General features: G+C 43.2%; 1 protein-coding gene across 1 annotated transcript; it reads left to right on the top strand.

Annotated features, from left to right (window-relative positions):
- Window positions 1–250: 250 nt before the first annotated feature.
- DERL1 (derlin 1) lies at window positions 251–17,198 on the top strand. The gene is made up of 8 exons (XM_065628407.1): window positions 251–588; window positions 2,473–2,584; window positions 5,447–5,511; window positions 8,288–8,314; window positions 10,619–10,714; window positions 11,400–11,452; window positions 12,610–12,720; window positions 14,492–17,198. Exons 1-8 carry the CDS (start codon window positions 436–438, stop codon window positions 14,628–14,630), a joined length of 756 nt encoding a protein of 251 aa, XP_065484479.1. The 5' UTR covers window positions 251–435; the 3' UTR covers window positions 14,631–17,198.
- The last annotated feature ends 4,523 nt before the right edge of the window (window positions 17,199–21,721 follow it).

Genomic DNA, 21,721 nt, shown 5'->3' with positions numbered 1-21,721 from the left:
TATATTTTTATAAAATAATGTCGCGTCCTATCGGGCAAATAGCGTAATGCAATAGGACACTTAATGCGTTTTTTGTCATGGTGAGCGTCGGTTCGCTCGTGTCACCAAGGCCCCCACGGCCCCGGGCCGGCTGCAGGCCCAGCCCGCGGGACGGCGGCGCCGTCACCCGGCAACAGCGGGTCGCTGCCCCGTTCGGAGGCGGGACTTCCGGCGCTGCCGTTGCCCCGGCAGCCGAAGGGGCGGGGCCGGAAGTGGCGGCGGCGGCTCGGCCGAATTCGGCAGCGCCACGTCTGTTTGAGGGCTCCCCTCCCTTCCCGGGGCGGCGGCGGTGGGAGCAGCGGGCGGAGCGCGGCCGGACTCTCGCCTCTCTCTCAGCGGCCGGTTGGTAGCGAGGCCTCGGCGGCGGCGGCCGCGGCCGGGCGCGGCGCCGGCGACATGTCGGACCTGGGGGACTGGTTCCGGAGCATACCGCTGATCACCCGCTACTGGTTCGCCGGCTCCATCGCGGTGCCGCTCATCGGCAAGCTGGGCCTCGTCAGCCCCGTCTACCTCTTCCTCTGGCCCGACGCCTTCATCAACCGCTTCCAGGTACGGGCCGAACTACCGCTCCCGGCGTGCCCTGCGGCACCCGCGCCGTAAGCGAGCCGAGTCCGGGGCGCGCTCGGCATTCTGGGAGTTGTAGTGAGCGGGGCCGGGGGTGCGGGCGGGGCCTGGCCCCCTCCCCGGGCCTCCGTGGCCGCTTGGGAGGGAACCGCGCACCGAGGCGGCCCTGAGGAGCGGCCCCGGCCACCGCCAGCGCGGAGCCGGGCCTGCCTTCCTGCTTAACATACGTAAGGCCTGCGGGCCGGGCCCCGGGGGTAGCAGGTGCTCTGTCCCCGCCAAGGTGACAGGGGCGGCGGTGTCTGGCGCTGCCGGCACCCCTGGGGGAGCCAAGGAGGGCTGTGGCCCTTGGCAGGCCCTGTACTTCGTCTTGTGTCTCATTCTGGTGCCTCTTTTTCAGAAGTTGTTTTTCTGGGGAGTGTTCTGGCTGGTGCTGGTGGTTGTGCCCAAGTGCTCTGTACCCATAAACCTGTGGCTGTGACTTCAGGTGACTTGCCTGGCCTCTGTTGTGAGATTGTTGCGCCAGGGGGGGTTTAGATTGGATATTAGGAAAAATTTCTTCACGAAACGGGTTGTCAAGCATTGGGACAGGCTGCCCAGGGAAGTGGTGCAGTCACCATCCCTGGAGGGGTTTAAAAGACACATAGATGAGGTTCTTAGGGACGTGGTTTAGTGCCAGGGTTTGGTTATGGTTGGGCTTGATGATTTTAAAGGTCTTTTCCAACCAAAATGATTCTGTGGTTCTATTGTGTGGGCCTGACTTTGGGAACAGGGGTTACAAGCAGGTATGTGACTGTCCTACACTGCACATGGCTCTGGAGATGTTAAGGCAGAGCTAGAGAAGTGTCTTCATTTTTTGCACCTTCGTAGTGTTTCTTGCTTGGAATCTGAAAATTCTGTTTGAGATTGTCAGCTTCAGTGCATAGATGGTTGACATAAACCAACATTTGAAATCCAGACGTTTCAGATGCACAGTGTTTCTGGCTGCATTAGCAATATCAAAACTGGTACGAACTGCACATAGTCTTTTTCCTTGCGCTGGGAGGTGACAGGTTCAGTGTTTTGGTATGCAGGTGTGTAGAAGGAAAGTGCCCATTGGATGAGCTGAAAAAGAAAGTGAAAGAAGAGGGAAGATCCCAACCTTAAAATGTCTATTATTTGTGCTGATTATAGCTTCAGCGAAAAAGACTGAGTGCAAAAAAAGATAGCTCTACCTGTAGTTTGTTTCATGTATTGTCCCCAAGATTTAGTAGCTTAAATGACTGATTTTCTTCTTAGTTCTATTATTTTTTTCTGGAATGGTGATGCCCAGGATCTCAGTGATCTGTTTGGAAATGTTGGTGGTTAAAGAGCTCATTCATAAATGGCCAGACACTTTCTGTCCCTGCTACATGCTGCCGTGCAGTTGGCTGTGCCCGATATTGATAACTGGGAGACTCTGTAAAGCAGATGCAAAATGCTCACAGCAGTACATGCTGTCTGGAATGGTACTTGAAAGGCCATTGTGTGAATTCCTTGGCCTCTGTACAACAGGCGAGAATGGATTCTGTATGGATGGACTCTTTTAAAACAGGGGAGCATCCTTGCAAGTGTATCCCTTTTACACTGCAGTAAAGACTCAGTGCTGTGAAGATGGAGGGAAGAAATCTGGGAAGTTGTGAGTGATTTCTGTTATAATCTTAATAGCTTTGCTTATCAGATTAAAAAAAAACCCAAACAACTGTGAAGGCTGCTGAAGCAGCAGTAATTGATTTAAAATTTCTTGCTTGATTTTGCAAATAATTGATGACAAATGAAAGCAAAAACCTATGCATATGAGTTCATTCTACAGTATATATTGATAAATATATCTTTCTCTTTTGATCTGGACAGATCTGGCGACCGATAACTGCAACTTTATTCTTCCCAGTGGGACCTGGAACAGGATTTCTCTACTTGGTGAATTTGTATTTCTTGTATCAATACTCATCACGATTAGAAACAGGTATGTTATCCATGAAATTGTATGTACATGGCAAACTCTGCCTGGAGTTGACAGAGACTAAGTATTGTCAGATTGAGCTGTTCGGAATGTTTGTTGTGATGGGGTTGTGGCTAATTCAGACAGAATCATGAGAAAGATGGCTCATCTCTGTGCCTGCTCACATCGGTCGATGGGAAACTGCTCTGAAAACTGATCTTTCTGTGAGTGGCTCCTTCCCTTTGGCAGGGAGCCTGTTCATTTAGGATCTGAATGTGTTGCTTCTTCCAGTGGGAGGGTCTGGTGTTTTCTTTCAGTTGTTGGGTTTCAGGAAACGAGGGAGAGAGACTAAAAGATGACATTACTTCTGTTTTCTTGTGCCTGATGTCTTTTAACACGGAAGGATGATAGAGCATATGCAATAGTGGGTATATCAGTCCAGAGAAAATAAGTGTCAGTTTTTCCTTTCTTTAAAAGGCAATGATGCTTACCTGTGTTATTCTATCGGTTATGCTGAATTGAGAGATACCTTGTCCAAGTGAAGTGTACCCTCTGTCAAATAGAAATGTGAAAAAGTTAAGGAACTAGTTGGATTTTCAGCTATGGGGGGAAAAACTAAGAGCAGAAGAAAGGAGATCAGATAATGGATCATTTCTCTCAAAAAAGAGATTGTTGTTATTTTGAAACTGTTTTCATTTTGCATTGCACGGTTCATTAAAGCTAGACTAAAATTTTTTCAGTTGAAATAAATAATTAAAGTATTTGCGAAGCCAAGCTCCTCCTGGAAGCCTTTATGAAAAAGAATGTTGGCGTAGTTCTGATGGAGTCTTAGAACTGATGGTGTAAGTGGTAATGCATTGCACAGTCCCACAACAGAGAAGAGATCCCCAGTAAACTTGTCATCCAGAGTATTATGGAGTCCCTTTTAAGTCATAAGAAGAATAGCAGGCAAAGGGAAGAGTGTTACCAGATCGTATTTGATTGTTTTCTTACTGAAAGCAGTAGTTCAATAGCTAGAAACAGTTCCTCTTTCTCTTTGAGCCTTTCTGCAGTAGATTATGAACACAGGAGAGTGCTGGCAGTTATGACATTCTACTGTGTAAAGCTATGTGTAGTAAGAGTTCCTGATTAATATTTGCAAATTATAAGACATCGCTGCTTGTATGTGAACTTACAGAACCCTCCAGTTGTCTATGCTGGAAGGAAGTAAATTCTTTCCGCAGTAAATTTATATTTCTGCTGTACAACACATCTGGATTTTGAACCTGGGAAGTCAGCTGTGATGTTGTTTGAATCAATGCGCTTCTCTATAGTACAGTCGTTTTTTCTGGGTATAAATGAAGGTTTTTGTTAGATCCTTCCTCTTTATGAAAAAAAACTTGAATCCTTCTGGAAGTGGGAGCTGTGGAAGTGACTGTTAATATGTTTACAGGTGGAAGTCAGCATAGGTCTATGCTTCCTTTTGTCTGTGAAACTGCAGAAGTGAAACTTCTGTTTTCAGGGTTGTGTGTCTTTTTTGACCACACACTGGTGTTCCACACTAGCTTCAAATTGTGCTGTTAACAACATACATATGGGTTTGTGCTGTGCATATGCTTTTTTAACAAGCTGACCTCTGACTTCCTGAGGAAAAGGAGATCGATGTGTTTTTGTTTTGCTTCTGTTGGAGAACACCACAACAAATAGGAACAGGAAAAGCAGAATACGCAGGGTACACTCTTTAGCAGACTGAATGATGAGGTCCTGAGTCTGCAGCTCTTCCCTGATGACTGGACTTTGTTTTACATAGGCTGAGTTACTCTAGTTATTCAAAAAAGCTAATGCTTACAAATATTTATCTTTCTTTAAATTTTTCGGGACATGTAAAATAGTTGTAGGAAGCCGAACAGTGCCAACATTAAGCTGTGTCCTTCTTTCTAGGCATGTTTAATTATGAGCATGGAATTCAGTTTGGTGGTGGTGTGCTGTGTTTGTCACTGTGTGGTCTGGGTCTGTTTCAGCAGAATTCTCAGGTGTTCGTTGCCTGCGTGGAGCAACATGAACGTTGAGACAACTCTTGCTCAAATGCTGAGGTCTGTGCCAGCCTTTTACCACAGTTTGCAGGAGCAAGAGTTTATGATTTTCACATTTGCAAGGAGTTGTTAGGGGTTTTGTGTGGTGTGGGTTTGTTTTTTTTTTTTTAACCCTTCTATCTGTCAGGTCCCAAATGCAACTGGACATCTAAAGATAATTTCATTTAGTGTGACCCACAGGGAGTATTACTCTATTGTTTTGTTTCTGCTGTTCTGAAAAAAATTGACACGTTTGAAATGAGGCAAACAGTTAAGCTTAGATGAAGGAACAGAAGGCGCTGGATGTGTGTACCCTCCTTGTCATCTATGTTAATTTTTCTGGAGTGTAAAAACTATTGTATCTCTTGTGTCTGACTAGATGATGCAAAGAGGATGCAGTTTGCCTAAGTACGGACTGGTTTTCACATGACTCAATCACTGAACTTTGTGCCTCTGCTGTGTATTTCCTTACTGTGTGCTTCTGACTGGCAGCTTCATTTGACGGATGGGCTCCAACTGCATTTTGAAATCTTGTGAATTTAAAACCACTTATCTCCAGAATTAAAGTGTGTTCTTTTTTCAGTAGAGCTGCTGTGTGTGCACTTAATGCAATAGACTGAATGGTTTGTTTTGGTGGGTTTTTTTTTTTGGTCCTGTAGGTTGTTCTAAGGCCTTTTAAAATTTAAAAAATAAAAATCATAAACCATAGACTACTTATAGGGAAACTGTTATTAACTGAGCTTTTGTTAGATTCCTAAAAGTAAAAAAAAAAAAATAAGTCTTAATTTCTTATTGAGATTTCAGTGCATTTCTTAACAATTCTTTTTATTTACAGGGGCTTTTGATGGAAGGCCAGCAGATTACTTGTTCATGATCCTGTTTAACTGGATCTGCATTGTTGTATCCTTCTGCTCATCATCAAACTTTCAGAATATTTTGGTCGTTCTATTTCTGTCTAAAATATGTTCAAAGACCAAGTTTTGGCAACTAACAGTTTTAAAATGTAGCAAATGTTCACAGGTGAGTTTTTAATCTTCCTGGAAAGGTACTGAGTGGCTAGCAGGGGGAATACTAATACGTGTGCTAATAGTATGTAATCTGGAGACTAGAGTTCTGCTTATGTAAAGCTCAGCTCATCCTCTGTGAGCCTCTGTGGTGTTTGCTGTGTTGTCTCACTTGGCCCCTTTTGTGGATTGCTAGAGGGGCTGAGAGTGAATTTCTTGTGTTTAAGATGCCATGTGCAAATGGGTCTGATCTCTGCCAATCCCTGAGCTGGAAATTCAGGTACTTCATGGTGAGATCCTTTACCTGCTGGGTACGAGTCGGCTGAGTCTGTGAGAGCAGCGTTGCAATGTCTGCACTGAGCCAACTTCTTGAAGGAGCTGGACTTGTCAGTTTGGGAATGTTGGGAAACAGCTTTTCCATGAGCTGGGCTGTTCTACCCAAATTTTGTTTCAGGTCTCAGATACAAAACTGGGAGGAGCTGTTGATAGACCAGATGGTTGTGGTACCATTCAGAGGGATCTTTAGAGGCTGGAGAAATGTGCTGGTCAGAAATCTCTTGAAACTTGGCAAAGGGATGTGCAGAGTCCTGCCCCTGGGCAGGAGCAGCCTCAGGTACGAGGACAGGCTGGGGAATGACAGTCTGCAAAGCATCTGGGCAGAAAAGACTCTGGAGTTCCTGGTGGATCCCAAGTTGACCAGGAGCCAGCAATGTGCCTTTGTGGCAAAGGTGGTCACCAGCCTCCTGGGTTCTGTTAGGCAGAGCATTGCCAGCGGGTTGAGGGACGTGATGACTCCTCTGTGCTCAGCCCTTGTGAGACAGGCAGGGGGCTGCGTCCAGCTCCAGGTTACCAAGTACAAGAGAGACATGGGACATACTGGAGTGAGTCCAGCGAAGGGTCACAAAGAGGATTAAAGGGTTGGAGCATTTGTCATAGAATAGTTTGGAATGGAAGAGACCTTCAAATCTCATCAGTCCAACCACCTGCCATGAGCAGGGACATCTTCAACCAGATCAGGTTGCTCAGAGCCCCGTCCAGCCTGGCCTTGAATGTCTCCAGGGATGGGGCATCTACCACCCCGCTGGGCAACCTCTTCCGGTGTTTCACCACCCTCATCATAAAAATGCCTCCTCATGTCTAACCTGAATCTCCCCTCTTTTAGTTTAAAACCATTACCCCTTGTCCTGTTGTAAGAAGCCCTGCTAAACAGTCTGTCCCCATCTTTCTTATAGGCCCCTTGTAAGTACTGAAAGGCTACAATAAGGTCTCCCCGGAGCCTTCTCTTCTCCAGGCTGAACAACCCCAACTCTCTCAGCCTGTCCTCACAGCAGAGCTGTTCCAGCCCTCTGATCATTTTTGTGGTTTCCTCTGGCCCCTCTCCAACAGGTCCATGTCTTTTCCTGTACTGAGGGCTCCAGAGCTGGACACTGTATCCATGTGGATAAGTACCTGATGGGGAAGGGAGTAAAGGAAATGGAGCCTGACATCTCTCAGTGATGCTCAGTGCTGGGACAAGAGAGAACAGGCACAAAATGAAGCACAGAAAATTCCATTTATATGTAAGCACGATCCATGTTACTGTAAGGGCTGTCAAACACTGGCATGTATTGCCGAGAGGGGTTGTGGAACCTCCATCCTTGGAGATGCTTGCATTCTGTCTGTGCTGTTGCTTATTCCCTGTAGCAATTTGTGGTGGCACAGCACGTGATAAAAAGGGAGTGGTGACACCACAGTGAACCATATACAGCTCGGAGACCTAGTGTGTAGAAGTGCTCTCGCCTTTATCAATAGATGAACCATCTCTAGTCACATTCCACTGTATGGAGGGAATTGCTTTTCCTGCCAGTCCTGTTGAGCCACAGCAGTAACCAGTCAAACATCGTGGGTTCAGCTCTGTTGTTCAGAAAACCATCAGCTTCTTTGTGGTTGCAGTCAGCTGGCTGTGAGTGATTAGATGAATCTGATAGTGACTTGGCTTTCAAAGTGTTTGTTTCACAGCTTCCAGTTGCTTGTTCCCTATATGATGTAAGGAGCAAGCTGATGCCTGATCTGGGAAAATGCTTGGTGCCATTTTATATGCATTGATGAACTGTTGAAAGCATTCTCATCGTAGTGAAATTCTTCAGCAACTGTTTCTACTCAGCAGTTACTACATTCAGCAGATCCTTTGGGTTCCAAGGTGGGAGAGTAGTATTAATGAAATTATTTATTTTCTGTGACTCAGTGGCAATATATTGATTTTTTTGTTTGTTTGTTTGTTTTAATGGTCTGGTATTTCTTTACTTAGAAAATCAACATTTTGGTCTTTAAAAAACTAGTGAAAGAATCCAGCTCTTAAACCTGCAACATACTTTTATGTAAGGACTGACTGAGTTTGTAGTTAGATGGTTTCGTGATGGAAGGTCAGTGCATCCATCAGCCCTCAGGGTAATGACTTGAGCTGGTAGCTTGAAAGGCTGCTGAAAAGCAATTATTGAAATTAAGTGTGTGAGTCTCTAGATCATTGGAGGTTTTTTGGTTTTTCCAGTGGTTAACTTAATACTACACAAGAACACTGTTTTTAATTTTAAACATTAAAGGCCTTTGCATGTGTGTTCAGTGTGCGCAAAGCTTCTCTTTGTCATTCTAGTCTGTCAGGTTTTGCTGCGTTTTCCTTAATGATGCAATGACAGATAACTGGCTTGGCAATGGACATGCAGGTAAGCACGGTACAGTTTTTAAAATAATAATCTTATGGAATTTTCTGACTACTTACTGACTTTATAGAGAGCATATAGTGAAGCTGGGCTGGCTTAGTTGATATCAAAATGAACTGCTGTGCAGGTGTTGTTAGTTTTTTAGTTCAAGTCAGCCTCAGCTAGTGGCACAAGCCTGTATCCGACTGTGCCACTCCCATTTAGGAAGTCAAGGAGTGGAAATTGGCTCTTTGTGCAGTCAAGAAGTGTTCAGCCTTTTACTAAAATGGACACAAGATGTCACCTATGCACTGTTTCCTCTAATGAATGTGGATCTGCAGTCTTAATTTTTAATCTAAAAATGATTCTTGGGTTCATTAATCTTCTCAAATTCAGTGTGCCTTTTACTTGCCAGCAAAAGATTTTTTTTTTGGTGAAAAATGCAACTTCGGATTCAGATCAGAACTCTGAAATGCAAAATCAGCACAAGAATGATTAAAATAGTGGTTTAAGGAACCGGTTTCAGTGATGTAGTTCTTATGACTCCAAATATTAAGGAGGGAAATGAGGGGGTGTTTCTTAGAGACAAGAGAGTATCAGATAACTGCATGTCTTTAGCCTGCCTGTGCTTTTCTCATGTTACTCCATCCATCCCCCAAAGCCCGCATCAATATCTCAAATATTGTGTACCATATTATCTTAGCATTTATTAGATCACTTACCAGGCTCCTCTGTCAGGCAAAAATAGCACTCATGCATCTCTAGTCAGGACTGAGGTCTGTTAAGGGCTGTCCATAACTTCGCACTTAAACTTTCTTTGCTGTGGGGAAGACACCACAAAATTCTTCAAAAGCATGCTGAAGTCACCCATACCTTGTATGAATTTTAGACTCATTGTGCTGATTTGTGTCTTTTATAAAAGGTACTTAAGATGGTTTTATATCTGCGTACAAAGCATTGCTTAAAAGATAATCAGTTGTTTGAGGTACAAATGTGTTTTTCTTAGTAATAAGGTTTTTTTGCTTGTGTTGAGTGGCCTGCTTGAAAGTGAGAAGATAGAGCAGGATAGCTGAGCCTCCCTTCCCATGTCAAATACTTTCAGAAATTAGATATTACTTTATTTTTCTAGTAAAATAAAAATGTTTTTAATAGAGACCCTAAGGTGCTTGTGTGACAAGTCAGACAGCTGGTGCACGGGCGGGCTCGGGGTGCTGGTGTGCCAGCTTTATCGTGGAACCTGTTCAATAGCGGCACCCCCGAAGGGGTGAATTTTAACCTCTCTTCCAAACACACAAACTGGTTTGTAGTGTTAAACCAGTTTGTGGAAATGTTGCTGGCAGAGTCTGCCTTCAGTTCAGAAATGAGCAGGTGGCTAAAATAGTGTTTTATATTTGTTGCACTAGAAATAGTCCAGTCAGCTAATACACAGTCACACTAAGGAGGTGTTTGAAAGTCTCACCTGCTGGCATGGAATACGGGTTAATTCCGAGCTCTACTGAGGTGGCTTTGCTGGGTCTGGCAGCGGTCCTCTGAAACGGTGATGTGCTCGTGCACCTTCCTGCCATGCTGCTCTGAGGAGGACGTAGCTGGCAATTTGATGGAGTAACACTTAGATTGGTAGAATCATAGAATAGTTTGGGATGGAAGGGACCTTCAAAGCTCATCTAGTCCAACTCCCCTGCAATGAGCAGGGACATCTCCAACCAGATCAGGTTGCTCAGAGCCCCCGTCCAGCCTGGCCTGGGATGTCTCCAGGGATGGGGCATCTACCACCTCTCTGGGCAACCTGGGCTAGTGCTTCACCACTCTCATAAAAATTTTCTTCCTTGTGTCTAGGCTGAATCTCCCCTCCTTTAAGTTAAAACCATCACTCCTTATTCTGTCTTAACAGGCCCTGCTAAAAACTCTGTCCCCATCTTTCTTGTAGGCTCCTTTTAAATACTGAAAGGCCCTGGGTTGTGAATGGAAATGGTTGTGGCACAAACACATCACTGACTGTGCTGCAGGGTCCTGCCGAGCAGCTGGGGACAGGGGAGATGGCCACAGCTGCGCTGTTACTTGGTGCAGGTTGGAGCCCTTTGCTTTGGCATGGTCTTTGCAAAAGAGAATGACCAGGCAGGTTCTCCTGTGTAGCTTTCCCAATAGCTTTTGAACTGATCCGTGATACATGGTGGCAAAGGTTATGGGGCAATCTGTAAAGATTTTGCTGATGGGTCATGCTTACAAGTCATTTTTGAAATGTATAGCTCCTGATGCCTCTTTAAGTTTCTCGAGCTTCTGTGAAAGTGATGGTAACTTTTTGCCCTTTTTTTTTGCTAAACATTGCAGTTGCTTATGATTCCACTCATCATGTCAGTACTTTACGTGTGGGCCCAGCTGAACAGAGAGATGATTGTATCGTTTTGGCTTGGAACAAGGTTTAAGGTATGTCAGACAGGATATTGGAAAGATTTCTGCCCAGAAGATGCATATGAAAGGGGTGGTAAAATATAAATATTTTCTCTTATTAAAGATGTTGTATGCTTTCAAATAGCTATATACTCCTTGAGATGCAGCAAAGACACATTTCTGTATGGTCTTCCATATGCTGTCAGTCAGTGTGGCTTTCCTGAAAACATGCCCTGACAGCTGAAATTCATTGATCTGAAAAGAGGAAAAAATACCTGATAAATATTAACCTGGATAAAAGCTGAATGTAGCAACACCGTAGAGAGAAAACGTTGATAAATTGTTCTTTCCTGTGCGACCTCATCTGCTTCTGCCAGATCTTGCAGTGAGAACTCTTTTGATCATTGTTTCCAGACCTTTTCAAAATCAGAAGTGTTAGGACTTTGTTTCAGATGTAAGTGTGCTGCGGAACATAGAGTGCAAAACAAGCATCTACTTATAGTGTTTAACTGGGTGTTGTCTAAAAATTTGTTACTGATTGCTCACTTTGGGGTATCCTACCTTGTGAGGTAGCATCTGCATAAGTTAATATATCAGGATTTGTGGAATGCCAAAACCACTGAAATTACGATAATGCTTATTAGCGCAGTGGGAAGTTGAGCAGGTTTGTGTTCTTAATTTGTACTTAGAACTTCTCTGTCTCCATTGCCTTCTTTTTCAGGCCTGTTACCTTCCGTGGTTCATTCTGGTATTCAACTACATCATCGGTGGATCGTATGTATTTATTTATATAGCAAATCTGAAGTTATAAAAACTTCTATGGCTGTTGAACTTACTGCTGAATTCAGAAAGAACATTAAAATAAGTCTTAAAGTTAAATAATCTGGCTGATAATGCTCAGTCATCTAAGATAAAAGCAAAGAGGAGATGTGCGTGTGAGAACTAGATAATGTAGGTGAGGGGAAAGTAATAAGAATTTGGTTTATTTTCTAGTAAATCTATGCATTAGGCCTTTTCCTTACCTAAAGAGCAATGCACAGTAAAGAAAGATGTCATCCTGTATGACCACCCGTCATGACTGGTGTTGGGGTCAAATTTAGCTTGACTGTGATAGTGCTGCTGCTTCTTTCCCTCACAGTCTTGCCCAATGTGATCCATTTTTCCACATGCAGAACAAGGGAAAATGGCAAAAGCGAGCCCACAGGGTGCTGTATTAGCACTGGCTGAATTCACTGGTCTGTCTTGCATTTCTTTGACTGAACTCCGCGATACAGAAATCCCCTCTGTGCACGGTCTTTCCCACCAGTGCCCTGCGTTGGTTGGGGCCTCTTGGTGCCGCTGTAACACAGTTAGTGACAGTAACAAGTTACGGAGTTGATTTATAAAAGGAGGAGATAGTACAGCAAAACCAAACTCCCTTTCCTGGCTCTGCCTCCCACTGACTCATCCGTCACTTGAGAAAACTGCTTGCTGTTCGATACCTGCTGTTTCTATGCATGACGGAAGATACTCAAGGGCCTCCATTCAACAGTGTTTGTTGCAAAATTGGGAACAAACCAGTTCAGTACAGCAGGAGTCACGTTGTCCAGTGAAAACAGCAGTAACTTCTCAAGCTCTGCAGACTATTATTTTAGACACTAATAGCTGTACGGTCTAATTCCCTGATGTAAACAAGTACTTAATTGCATTTTCAGTGCAGACTGTAGAGAAGGCTTGGAAGGGAGGGCGGAACAAGCCTGTTGATGCGTTGGCACTGAAGGCTGGCGCTTCGAAAGAAGTAGCTGCAAAATGCTGAGAGAAGGGAAATTTTCTGTGGCTCACGGCCCTGGCAATGCCTGTGGCAGGTGAACAGGAGTAACTGCCAGCAGATGGTCACTTGTTTATTTTCAGAGAAGACAGCATGTGAAACAATTCTTTCTTTTGCTTTGCAGAGTCATCAATGAGCTGATAGGAAATCTGGTTGGACACTTGTATTTCTTCTTAATGTTTAAATATCCAATGGATTTGGGAGGAAGGAATTTTCTGTCCACACCTCAGTTCCTGTAAGTTGGCTTTATTCTTTACCTCACCGTTTATTTGGTCCAATTTTCTGTATTGTTCAGCAGACAAATATTTGCTGGGATTATAAGGTGTAAAATACTTTGCTAAATCAACCTGCTTCAGACTGTCACATTGACCGTGCTGCTGAGTCATCAGAAACGTTGAGTTTCTTGTAAATGGCCCATGTGAAAGTTCTCTGTAACTCTGATGCATGGCTTGTGTCCTTTACCCACTCTTAAGAATGAGAGTAAAGTCATAATTCTGCTAGTGAATTGAACTGTAGTAATGAGAACTCCCTAAGAATTATCAGATGGTATAAAAAAAAATTGGTTTCTCCTGTAAATGATCTTTTATCTGTTTTTCAATGTATCATTACAACAGCTGCCAGTTCAGCAACCTGTAACAATGATAGGAGTCAGCTGCAGATTTGTTCAGGGCTATCACATGTGTTCTGCTTTGCAGTCAGTACCAGTAACCTCGACTGAGGCTGCAGGTCTTGGCTTCTGAAATACTTTTTCTTGCAATTTACGCATTGTTTTGGCATTGAAATTCTACAATCAGAAGCCAAAGTTTGTATCATCAGTTGCCCTTGTCCTCCTTCTTTTGGGTTGTAAATATTTTTTTCTCTACCAAACTTTAGTTGGCAACTCAACTCCTTTTATAGTATAAACTTTTAATTATAAGATGCAAAGTTGAATTACAGTTATACTTCATGTACGATTTCTAATGAGTAGAGAAGTTTTATGTTCTACTTTTGTGTTTGGAAGCCTTCTTGGTAAACCTAATTTTCCATAAAAGACTAGAAGACAAAAATGTTGTTTTAAAATGTCTTTCAAGGTAACAACAGATCTGAAACTGCTGTCAGTCTTGTTGGTTATGTGCAATTTTCCTGATTCCTTATATGTGTATTTAATTTTTCCTCTATATTTGAGAAGCAGGAACAGAAGTATTACAAACATCGCTAAAAAGGGATAAATTCTGCCTTTGCACTGTAATGTTTTCTTAAAAAAAAAATACCGTGATGAATTACAGCTATCTTTAATGAAGTAATGAAGAACCTTTTCTAGACAGAATCATTATTCTTTTAGAGAGGAATCTCATTTTTATGTCTGGGCCTCGGATTTTCGTGGTCAAATTCAGCAAGGGTTTTGCCTGGTGTAACTTGTAGAGCTGAAATGACTCTGCATTGATGGCATCCCTTGCAAAATGCAGAAGCTGTCTTTTAGATCACTCTAAGTTGGATGATAAGGTCTTACAGCTCTGATTTGCTTGAGCTTTGATTTCAGACAAACTATTCGCTTGTATCCCTTAGTCTCTTTGGTCCCCAGTTCCTCAGCAGCGTTTACTTGCAGAGCAGTGAGATGGCTGGATGCTGTGATAACAGGAGCTTTATAACTATTGAGAGAAGCTCAGAGTGATTTGGATTTTTAAAAATTATTTTTCCAGAAGAAAAGGGAGAGAAATTAGAGGAACTAAGTTTGTATCACAGCATTTATTCTCAACAGTAGGGCTCCTGTTATCACGTGTTTTTTCCCTGTGTTTGGATTGTTGTATATAACTGTATGGCAGAGATGGAAGTTCCCCAGAATTCCCATTACTCAGTGTGCCCGAGGGCTTAGATTTGGAAAGAATTCTGTGAAGTACTGCTGGGAAAAGCCAGTTGTATTGAAAAGTCTGGCAGCTAAAAGGAAGTGCATGGAAAAGTAGTCTGGCATTTACCCCCAAGGTACAGCTGTTTATCAAACTCTCTCCTTCTCTCCTGGCTTGTCCCAGGTACCGCTGGCTGCCAAATAGGAGAGGAGGAGTGTCGGGGTTTGGTGTCCCACCTGCTAGCATGAGAAGAGCTGCAGAAGATCAGCGGGGTGGTGGAAGACACAACTGGGGCCAAGGTTTCCGGCTGGGTGACCAGTGAAGAACTCCTGCCCTTGGAAAACAGCAACTCTTTGGTTTTAATTGGATGTAGGACGGACCCTTCCTGGTGCAGAGCATGCTTAAGAACTGAGCTCTCTGTAGTACTGTTGGATTTAACTGATTAGAAAGAATTTTTCTGCTTCAAGAGAAAATTAAAAACTCCAGAAGGGAAAAACGTAGATCTTGCTCCAGGTTAGCCAGTAGTGTCCAATTTGATTCTGCCATTAAAAAAAGCCTTCTTTATACAGTATTGTCTGTCTGTCACAATGGGCATCCATTATGCCACCTTGTTCCGTGATGCGATGGAACAAGCTAATGGTTTCTGTCTCACCTGGCAGATTAAAAGCTGCTTTGACCATGGTAAGGTAAGAATTCAGTGTGAGGCAGATGGATCAAGCTAACCCCAAAGTTAGGAAGCTGACTTTTTCCATAGCTGCGCTTAAGTCCCAGGGTCTTTGGAAACATTATTTAAGTGATATCTCTCTGCTGCACTCAAAAAGCAAAAGGCAAATGTTTCATTTCCATTACTAAGCTGTGTTTTGACAGGAGTTTTTTCTTGCCATGCAGCATTTGTCCTCCCTGCTACAGCATGGGATGGGCAAGACTGAGAATAAGAGGGTTTTAATTTGAAATGGCAATAACAGATACTTACAGAATTGAAATATCTCGACTTGTCATGGTGTATTACAAGGCTTGCTCTGATAAAGCTGAAGTTGTCTGTCTCAGGTTTTTGTTTGTTTGTTTTTTTCCCCCTGAGATCTGTGAATTCTTGGCTTCAAGGTTTCTATTTTGATTGCAAAATTGGGTAGCATAAATACTACTTAAACTAGCAAAAGTAACATAGCGTTGTGTTAATGTAACGTAAGGTTAATGTAATGTAAGGTTAATGTAAAGGATACTGATTGCAGCATTATGTTTGTTAACTGATCTTCAGCTTTCTCTTAAAAGCTTTAAGACATCAAGGAATCAAAGCTGGAAATAAACTTGTCTGGGGTCAAGATACAATAGACCAGATTGCTTTACTACAGGACTCTTCCATTGTCAAATAAGAAGTTATATACACTGTTCATTAATATCTGGACGTTTTTGGTAAAACTTTTTGACACGGAGAAGAAAATGATTCTGTACAGTAGTTTTCCTTGTACTGGGTTCCCGTGGGCAGAGCACAGGGCTAAGATGTGGGAAGCTGTAACGCTACTGACTCACCACGTGGACTTGAGCAAACTTCTTATCTCAGTTTTCCCAGCTGTCAGGAGGATTCATGCTTGTTTCATAGCACTTGTCAAAGGTATAATAGCTGTCCCCAGCTCCTCTAGGTGGGAGCTGCTAGTGAGCGAGGTGAGGCTTAGGCCACATAAATGACAACACTTAAGCTAGGAACACAATTACTCTAGGCTTAACCAAGGCTTCTAAGTTGGAATATAGTTGCTCCCTTTTTGTTTTATAGTTGGAGGAAGAAGAGCACCGTCACTAGGATGAGATTTGAGTCTTTGAATTTCCCTTTAGCTTTTATCTATCTTTTTACTGGGTAGATAGGGCACAGAAGGCTGTCCTGCCCCAGCTTAGGTATCTCAGGTATCTATAAGTAAGTGAAGTGAATCTGGGCAAAACATTTTTATTACTACTTTGTTTCTTCACTAAACCTGGGTTCTGAAGGTTTAAAAACTTGTAAATACTACATGATGTGAAACTTGGGGGGAAAATAAGCAGTCAGACTGGAAGTTTTCAACTGGCTTGCTTGAAAAAAACGCATGTTTCTTCACTGCAACTCGATTTTGTTGATCTGGCTTGCGGAAAAATTTAGAAAACTGGTTATGATCATATTGTGTGTTTAGGTTTTACAGGAACTTGAGTTCAGAAATCACCTGCCATTTTTGTCCGGCGATGAGTTTTAAAGATCCTGTTGTCTTTTTTGTATAAAATGGTAGGTAGAAAAGAGGACTGCAGTGCTGTAAATACTAATCTATCATTGACCGATAGCTGTTATTTGATGCAAACTTGAAAAGTCTGAGAACCATCGTTTTTATAGGAGTCAGGATGCAGCTGTCTTTTTAGTCATAGTAATATCGCTGTCTCCAAAGCGTTTGTCTTCATTTTGAGCCAGGACCTAACCGTTAAGTGAAGATGCAATAGCTTGCGATTCAGCTAAATCCTTGGCACACTCAAATTGCAGCACGTTTTGTACAGAAGGCCAGGAGGAAGGTTTGGGTGGGAGGAAGGGTGGTGGAAATTGTTGTCCTGGCCCACTGTGCTGGGTCTTGCTTTCTAGTCCATCCTCCTCTAAATTAAGAGGAAAAGGTTCACAAGGAAAAGAGACTTCTGATAAGTCTTGATTAGCTTGTGAACTGTTTCAAGTCAATTTACTTTGGTTTATGAAAAATTCACTTCAGAATTGCATATTACGAGCTCAGTTTGTTCATTTTTCACTTGTTGCTTGACCTGAAGCACTGTTTGTCCTCCAGTGTACACTGACAATGGCAGTCTCTTGTTAAATGGGTACCTCGTTTCTTATTTTGTACAGATAATTTCCCTTTTTGTAATCAATTTTTTTTGTTGGCAAAGTTTTAAATTAAAGTTTTAATCTCTGTTACTGTCTCTGTTTTGCTAAATCATATTTCAGCTTAAGACAAGCCTTGTGGTCTGCACATCTCTGGGGAGTGTCTGACAGCTGCACTGTGACGCCACCTCCTGCTGTTGATAAAAGTACTCAAGAAAATGACCTGCTTTTGGGTGAGAGGCTTGTCTTCTCTGATGGGTTGCAAAACTGTGAAGGCGCTGTCTTTGTCTCTGTTTATCTCTGAGTTTTGACAGTCTATGTCCTTCCTGGGCTATTACCATTTTACAGCTTTTTTTTCTATACTAGATGATTCATTCTTTATTGCCCTGTGGGAGGAAGTATCCTTCTGCTCACGCTCAAACTTTGTGGGAGTGATAGAGCTCACTTACTTCTCCCAGGGTGAGCCTGGTATTCTGCAGTACCGTCCCTGTCCAGCCAGATGTGCACAGCTGTCACAATTCCTTACCTCAGCTGATTTGGAGACACACTGAGCATCCTCTGAATGACTCTTCTGCTCCTCATCGTTCATGTGACTGCACTTTTCCTGGTTGGTACCAGCGAGGCACCAAAGAAGGTCACGGCTGTGGTACATACGGCACCGCATGAATTTGTTGTGCTCCTCAAACTGGAAAGTCTTGGTCCGTACTAAGTGCACCAGGCAGAGCAGCATGGCCAGCGTGTGCCTCTTGATTTTGGCTCCAGCTGCATGAACAGTCGGCAGAACAGCCAGGAATATGACACCAAATGCTTCTAAATCACTTCATCTTTCATTGCTCTTGCATTGTCTTGGCAACAGCTCCTCTCTCAACGCAACTTCGTAATGTGGTGTTGCCAGTGGCTTAATGAGAAACTGGACCTGTTGCTTCATTGTGCCATCTAATTTTCGCATTAGGAAAACTGAGAGGCTTTAATTTTCAGAACAGCATACTGTTTGCAGTGCAGCACAAGGTTCTTTCTGTGTTTATAGATCATGGTGTACCTTATCAGGGAGGAAGACTGCTGTGCCTTAATGGGTAAGGTAGTGAGCTGGAGAGAGACACACTCATTTACAGTCTGTAGCTTCTGATATCACAATTCACCTAATGGCTTTCTAATCCTGTTCTGCAACTATAAAATGACGATGATTTATATTCTCCCTTGTTCTGTGCTAGGATTAGGATTGATGGATCAATTTTTGCTTGCTGTGGTATGGCAGAGCACTAATTTTGGTGAAGGTGTTCTTAGCATTGCCATTGCTAAATTGGCTTTTCTTGTTTTGTGCATCTCTAGATTCTTATTTTGCTATGGATGGTAGTAGCAGTGCAGCTTGAAATCCAGAGTTGAGTCTATTGTCATAGCTTTATTAATTAAGTTAACTATGCATATTAAGCAGAAGTACTTACATCTAAAAGGTGATGATGTGCTGTTTTTGAGGACTGAAAAGATGAAAACACTTCAGCTGCTTATATTTTTCAAGCTCACTTTTTTGGAGATGAAAGGGGTTCTGTTCACAGCAGTAGCTCACCCTTTTATCATCTGGAACACAATCCAGGAGGAGTGATTACACCACTTGTGAGCAAAAGTTGCATAAAAGGAGCTGTGACTAGGGGATGCTGGCAAAGCCCCTATGGAATCTTGTTGATGTTGTGGGGAAAAAAGTGATAATGAAACCTTAATTCTGGTGCTTGGAGGTGGGGTTTTTTGCATTGTTTTTTGTGGATTTTTTCCCCCTCTGGAGGACAAATCCCTTGCAAAATGCTGTTAAAGCTCAAATCAGCTCTTAAGGCCAGGTTTTCTGAACTGCCAACCATCAGCAAGAGATGTCTCATGATGAAGACGGGGGCAGCTGGAGGCAGCATTTAAAAACAAAACCGCCACAAGCAGTCATCTTGCATCTCACAGAATCATAGAATGTCCTGAGCTGGAAAGGACCCACAGGGATCGAGTCCAACTCCTGTCCCTGCACAGGACAACCCCAGAATTCACACCATGTGTCTGAGGGTGTTGTCCAGTTGCTTGGACATGTAAAAATTCACATGTTGGCATCTGGATTACATTTGTTTCTTAAAAGGAACGTGTGTATTTAGCACGTGGCCTGGCTATGGCTTACGACACAGCAGGTTGCTGACTCAAGTCTTCGCTTGTTCACAGGGATGGATTTGCTCCTCTCCAGCTGTGCCCACGGCTGGTTTGGCTTCAGGTGTCCAAGGTGCACGTGGCTGGGTCAGCAGCTCCCCAGGGAGACCAGTGACCTAAACACAAAAAAAAAATCTGTGGAAACTGAGTTAAAGAGGAAGGAGAGGAGCGCCAGGCATGACCTGACAGTCAACTTTCTCTATTTGACTTTGCACAGTTGGCTGTGTTGAGCTGGTGGAGTTGCACAACCCAGAAGGGAATAGGACAGACGAGGATGAACATGTGGCCAAATTGTTTTGGGGAGGCCCTGGTTTGGCACCTCTTGGTTACAGCCTTTCCCAGGTTGCTTCAGGGGCTCTTGGGATGTAAACTGCTGTTCTGAAGGCTGTGGAGGGGAAGATGTAAATCTCCTGAAATGGAAATAAAGGGGAAAAACCTTGCTGTGTGGGGAGGGAAGGTTCCTGGCTGGTGATTGCAGCATGTGCAGGTTTCACAGGAATAGTTTTGGAAATAAATTGTGTGTGCGTAGGGGGAGTTTTTGCAATGTGAGAATATTTCATTCGAATGATACTGATGAGGATGAAATGCTTCAGGTTTTTATTTCTAAAATGACTTTTCTGTTAGGTTAGAAGATACGGTGGGTTTTCTGTTTGCTTTCAGAGCTCAAATCAATCTTTAAAAGCTGAAATGAGAGCCTGCAGTTTTGATTGGGACAAAACGCTTCTGCAGCCTCTGTTTCTAGAAATGTGGTGGTGGCTTTTCACTGTAATATGTAACAAAAAAGAAAAAAAAAAAAGATATTTGTGGCTCTTGCCTGAGACAGGAGTTGCATGTTGGAAAAAGGCCTAACTTGCATCATTGTCAACACTTTTTTCTGTCTCCTTAGCTCTGTAAGCAGGGAGTACCCGGAGAGGTTTAAGAAGCTATAGCTTCAGGGAAGAGAGTTTCTTCATTCCTGGTGAGAGCCTCCTATCACGTCTGCCGCTCTCCTTGGGGTAGTTAAGATCCGATTTTTAGTTTTCCTGTGTATTTTAGTTAGAGAAGTATTATTTAAACCTGAAACTGCATTCAAAGAATTGGGTCCATATTTAGTGTTTCACAATAGCACAGGAGGAAGAGGAGAGGTATTCTCTGCTCTACTGCATCGTACCTGCACCCGTTGCCTGTGTTCTGCAGAGGCAGGGAAAACTTAAAGGAACCATCAGATGCACCTGCAAAATGTAAATCCTCATCAATTTAGAAGGCCTGAGCAGGCTGCAAGTGACTCCATCCGTGACAGCTGTCATATATAAAGAAGAGCTCCAAACCATTTTCAGAAGTTGAGTCTTGATACTTAAAATCATGTGCCCAGTAGCAATATTGGTTTTATAGTAATTCATAATCTTTTTTTGCCTCCTCTCTTGGCTGTCATACAGGCAGTAAATTACCCATCTCTCTTTTTTTCTCCCCTGTAGGTTATAACCAGTTTAATACCTCTTCCCTTGCTTACATCCATCTCTGTTTTCCAGATATCAGCTGCTTGTTCCCTGAGATGGTCTGATGAATGTAAGCAGTTGTCCTCAAATGCCATACGTGCTTTCTGGAGCCTGCTGCTGCTATTTCAGAAGAGCTTTTCTGCTTTTGGTCTTATTCATGTTTTCTCAACTGTGTTAACTCAGCATCTCGTAAATTCTCTGAACCTCCTTGTTTCTGTTCCTCGCAGCCACCCCATGAAGACACACGTAGGCTGTTTTGGGAGCAGAGGGAACTGTGAAGGACCGTGGCAATGTTTTGTCATTGCAGATGTACCAGTCCTCACAAGCTGAGGGGAAGCTGTCATCAACCAGAGGGAGAGCTCTGCCTGCTCCTGGGCTCTCTGGCACTGGGATGTCTCAGCAGGCTGGGAAGACCTTGGATGGTCGGTTGCCTTCACAAGAGATGGATTTTTGGGGTTCATAGAGCCACCCATCAAGAAACAGCTTGTCTCATCTCTAACAATACATTTTCTTCCTCTCTTGCACCACCTACTTTGTCCTTTTCAAATAATGGATTCTTTTGTGTCATACACTTTTAAGAAAAGAAGAAAAAGCAAGAGCAATTGATACAAGTTGATGCCATTCAACCTTCCTGGGCAAGGTGATAGTAGCATTGAAGGGAAAAAATCGTCTCTCAGAGGTGTACATGGTGTGCTGATATTGCACTTGAAGGTCTAGTAAATCTCTAAGAACCGTATCAGCCTAATTTCTTGAAAGCAGACAGATAACAATAGGCCCTACAGCTGTATTATTTGGTTGAGTAGCTATAATAAGTGGATAGGGGGTTGTGTTACCTGAATGTGCTGAAGGATCTCAGGTCGCTCTGTAGCTGCTGTCAGAGCACAGCTCACCAGAACCAAACAATGACTGTATAATTTAACACCAATACAAACAACATAAGCTAAT

This window comes from Caloenas nicobarica, chromosome 2, assembly GCF_036013445.1.
Source record: "Caloenas nicobarica isolate bCalNic1 chromosome 2, bCalNic1.hap1, whole genome shotgun sequence".
In the NCBI taxonomy this organism is placed as follows: domain Eukaryota; kingdom Metazoa; phylum Chordata; class Aves; order Columbiformes; family Columbidae; genus Caloenas; species Caloenas nicobarica.
Note: the sequence above shows the minus strand (reverse complement) of the source record. Positions and strands in the feature narration are given on the sequence as shown.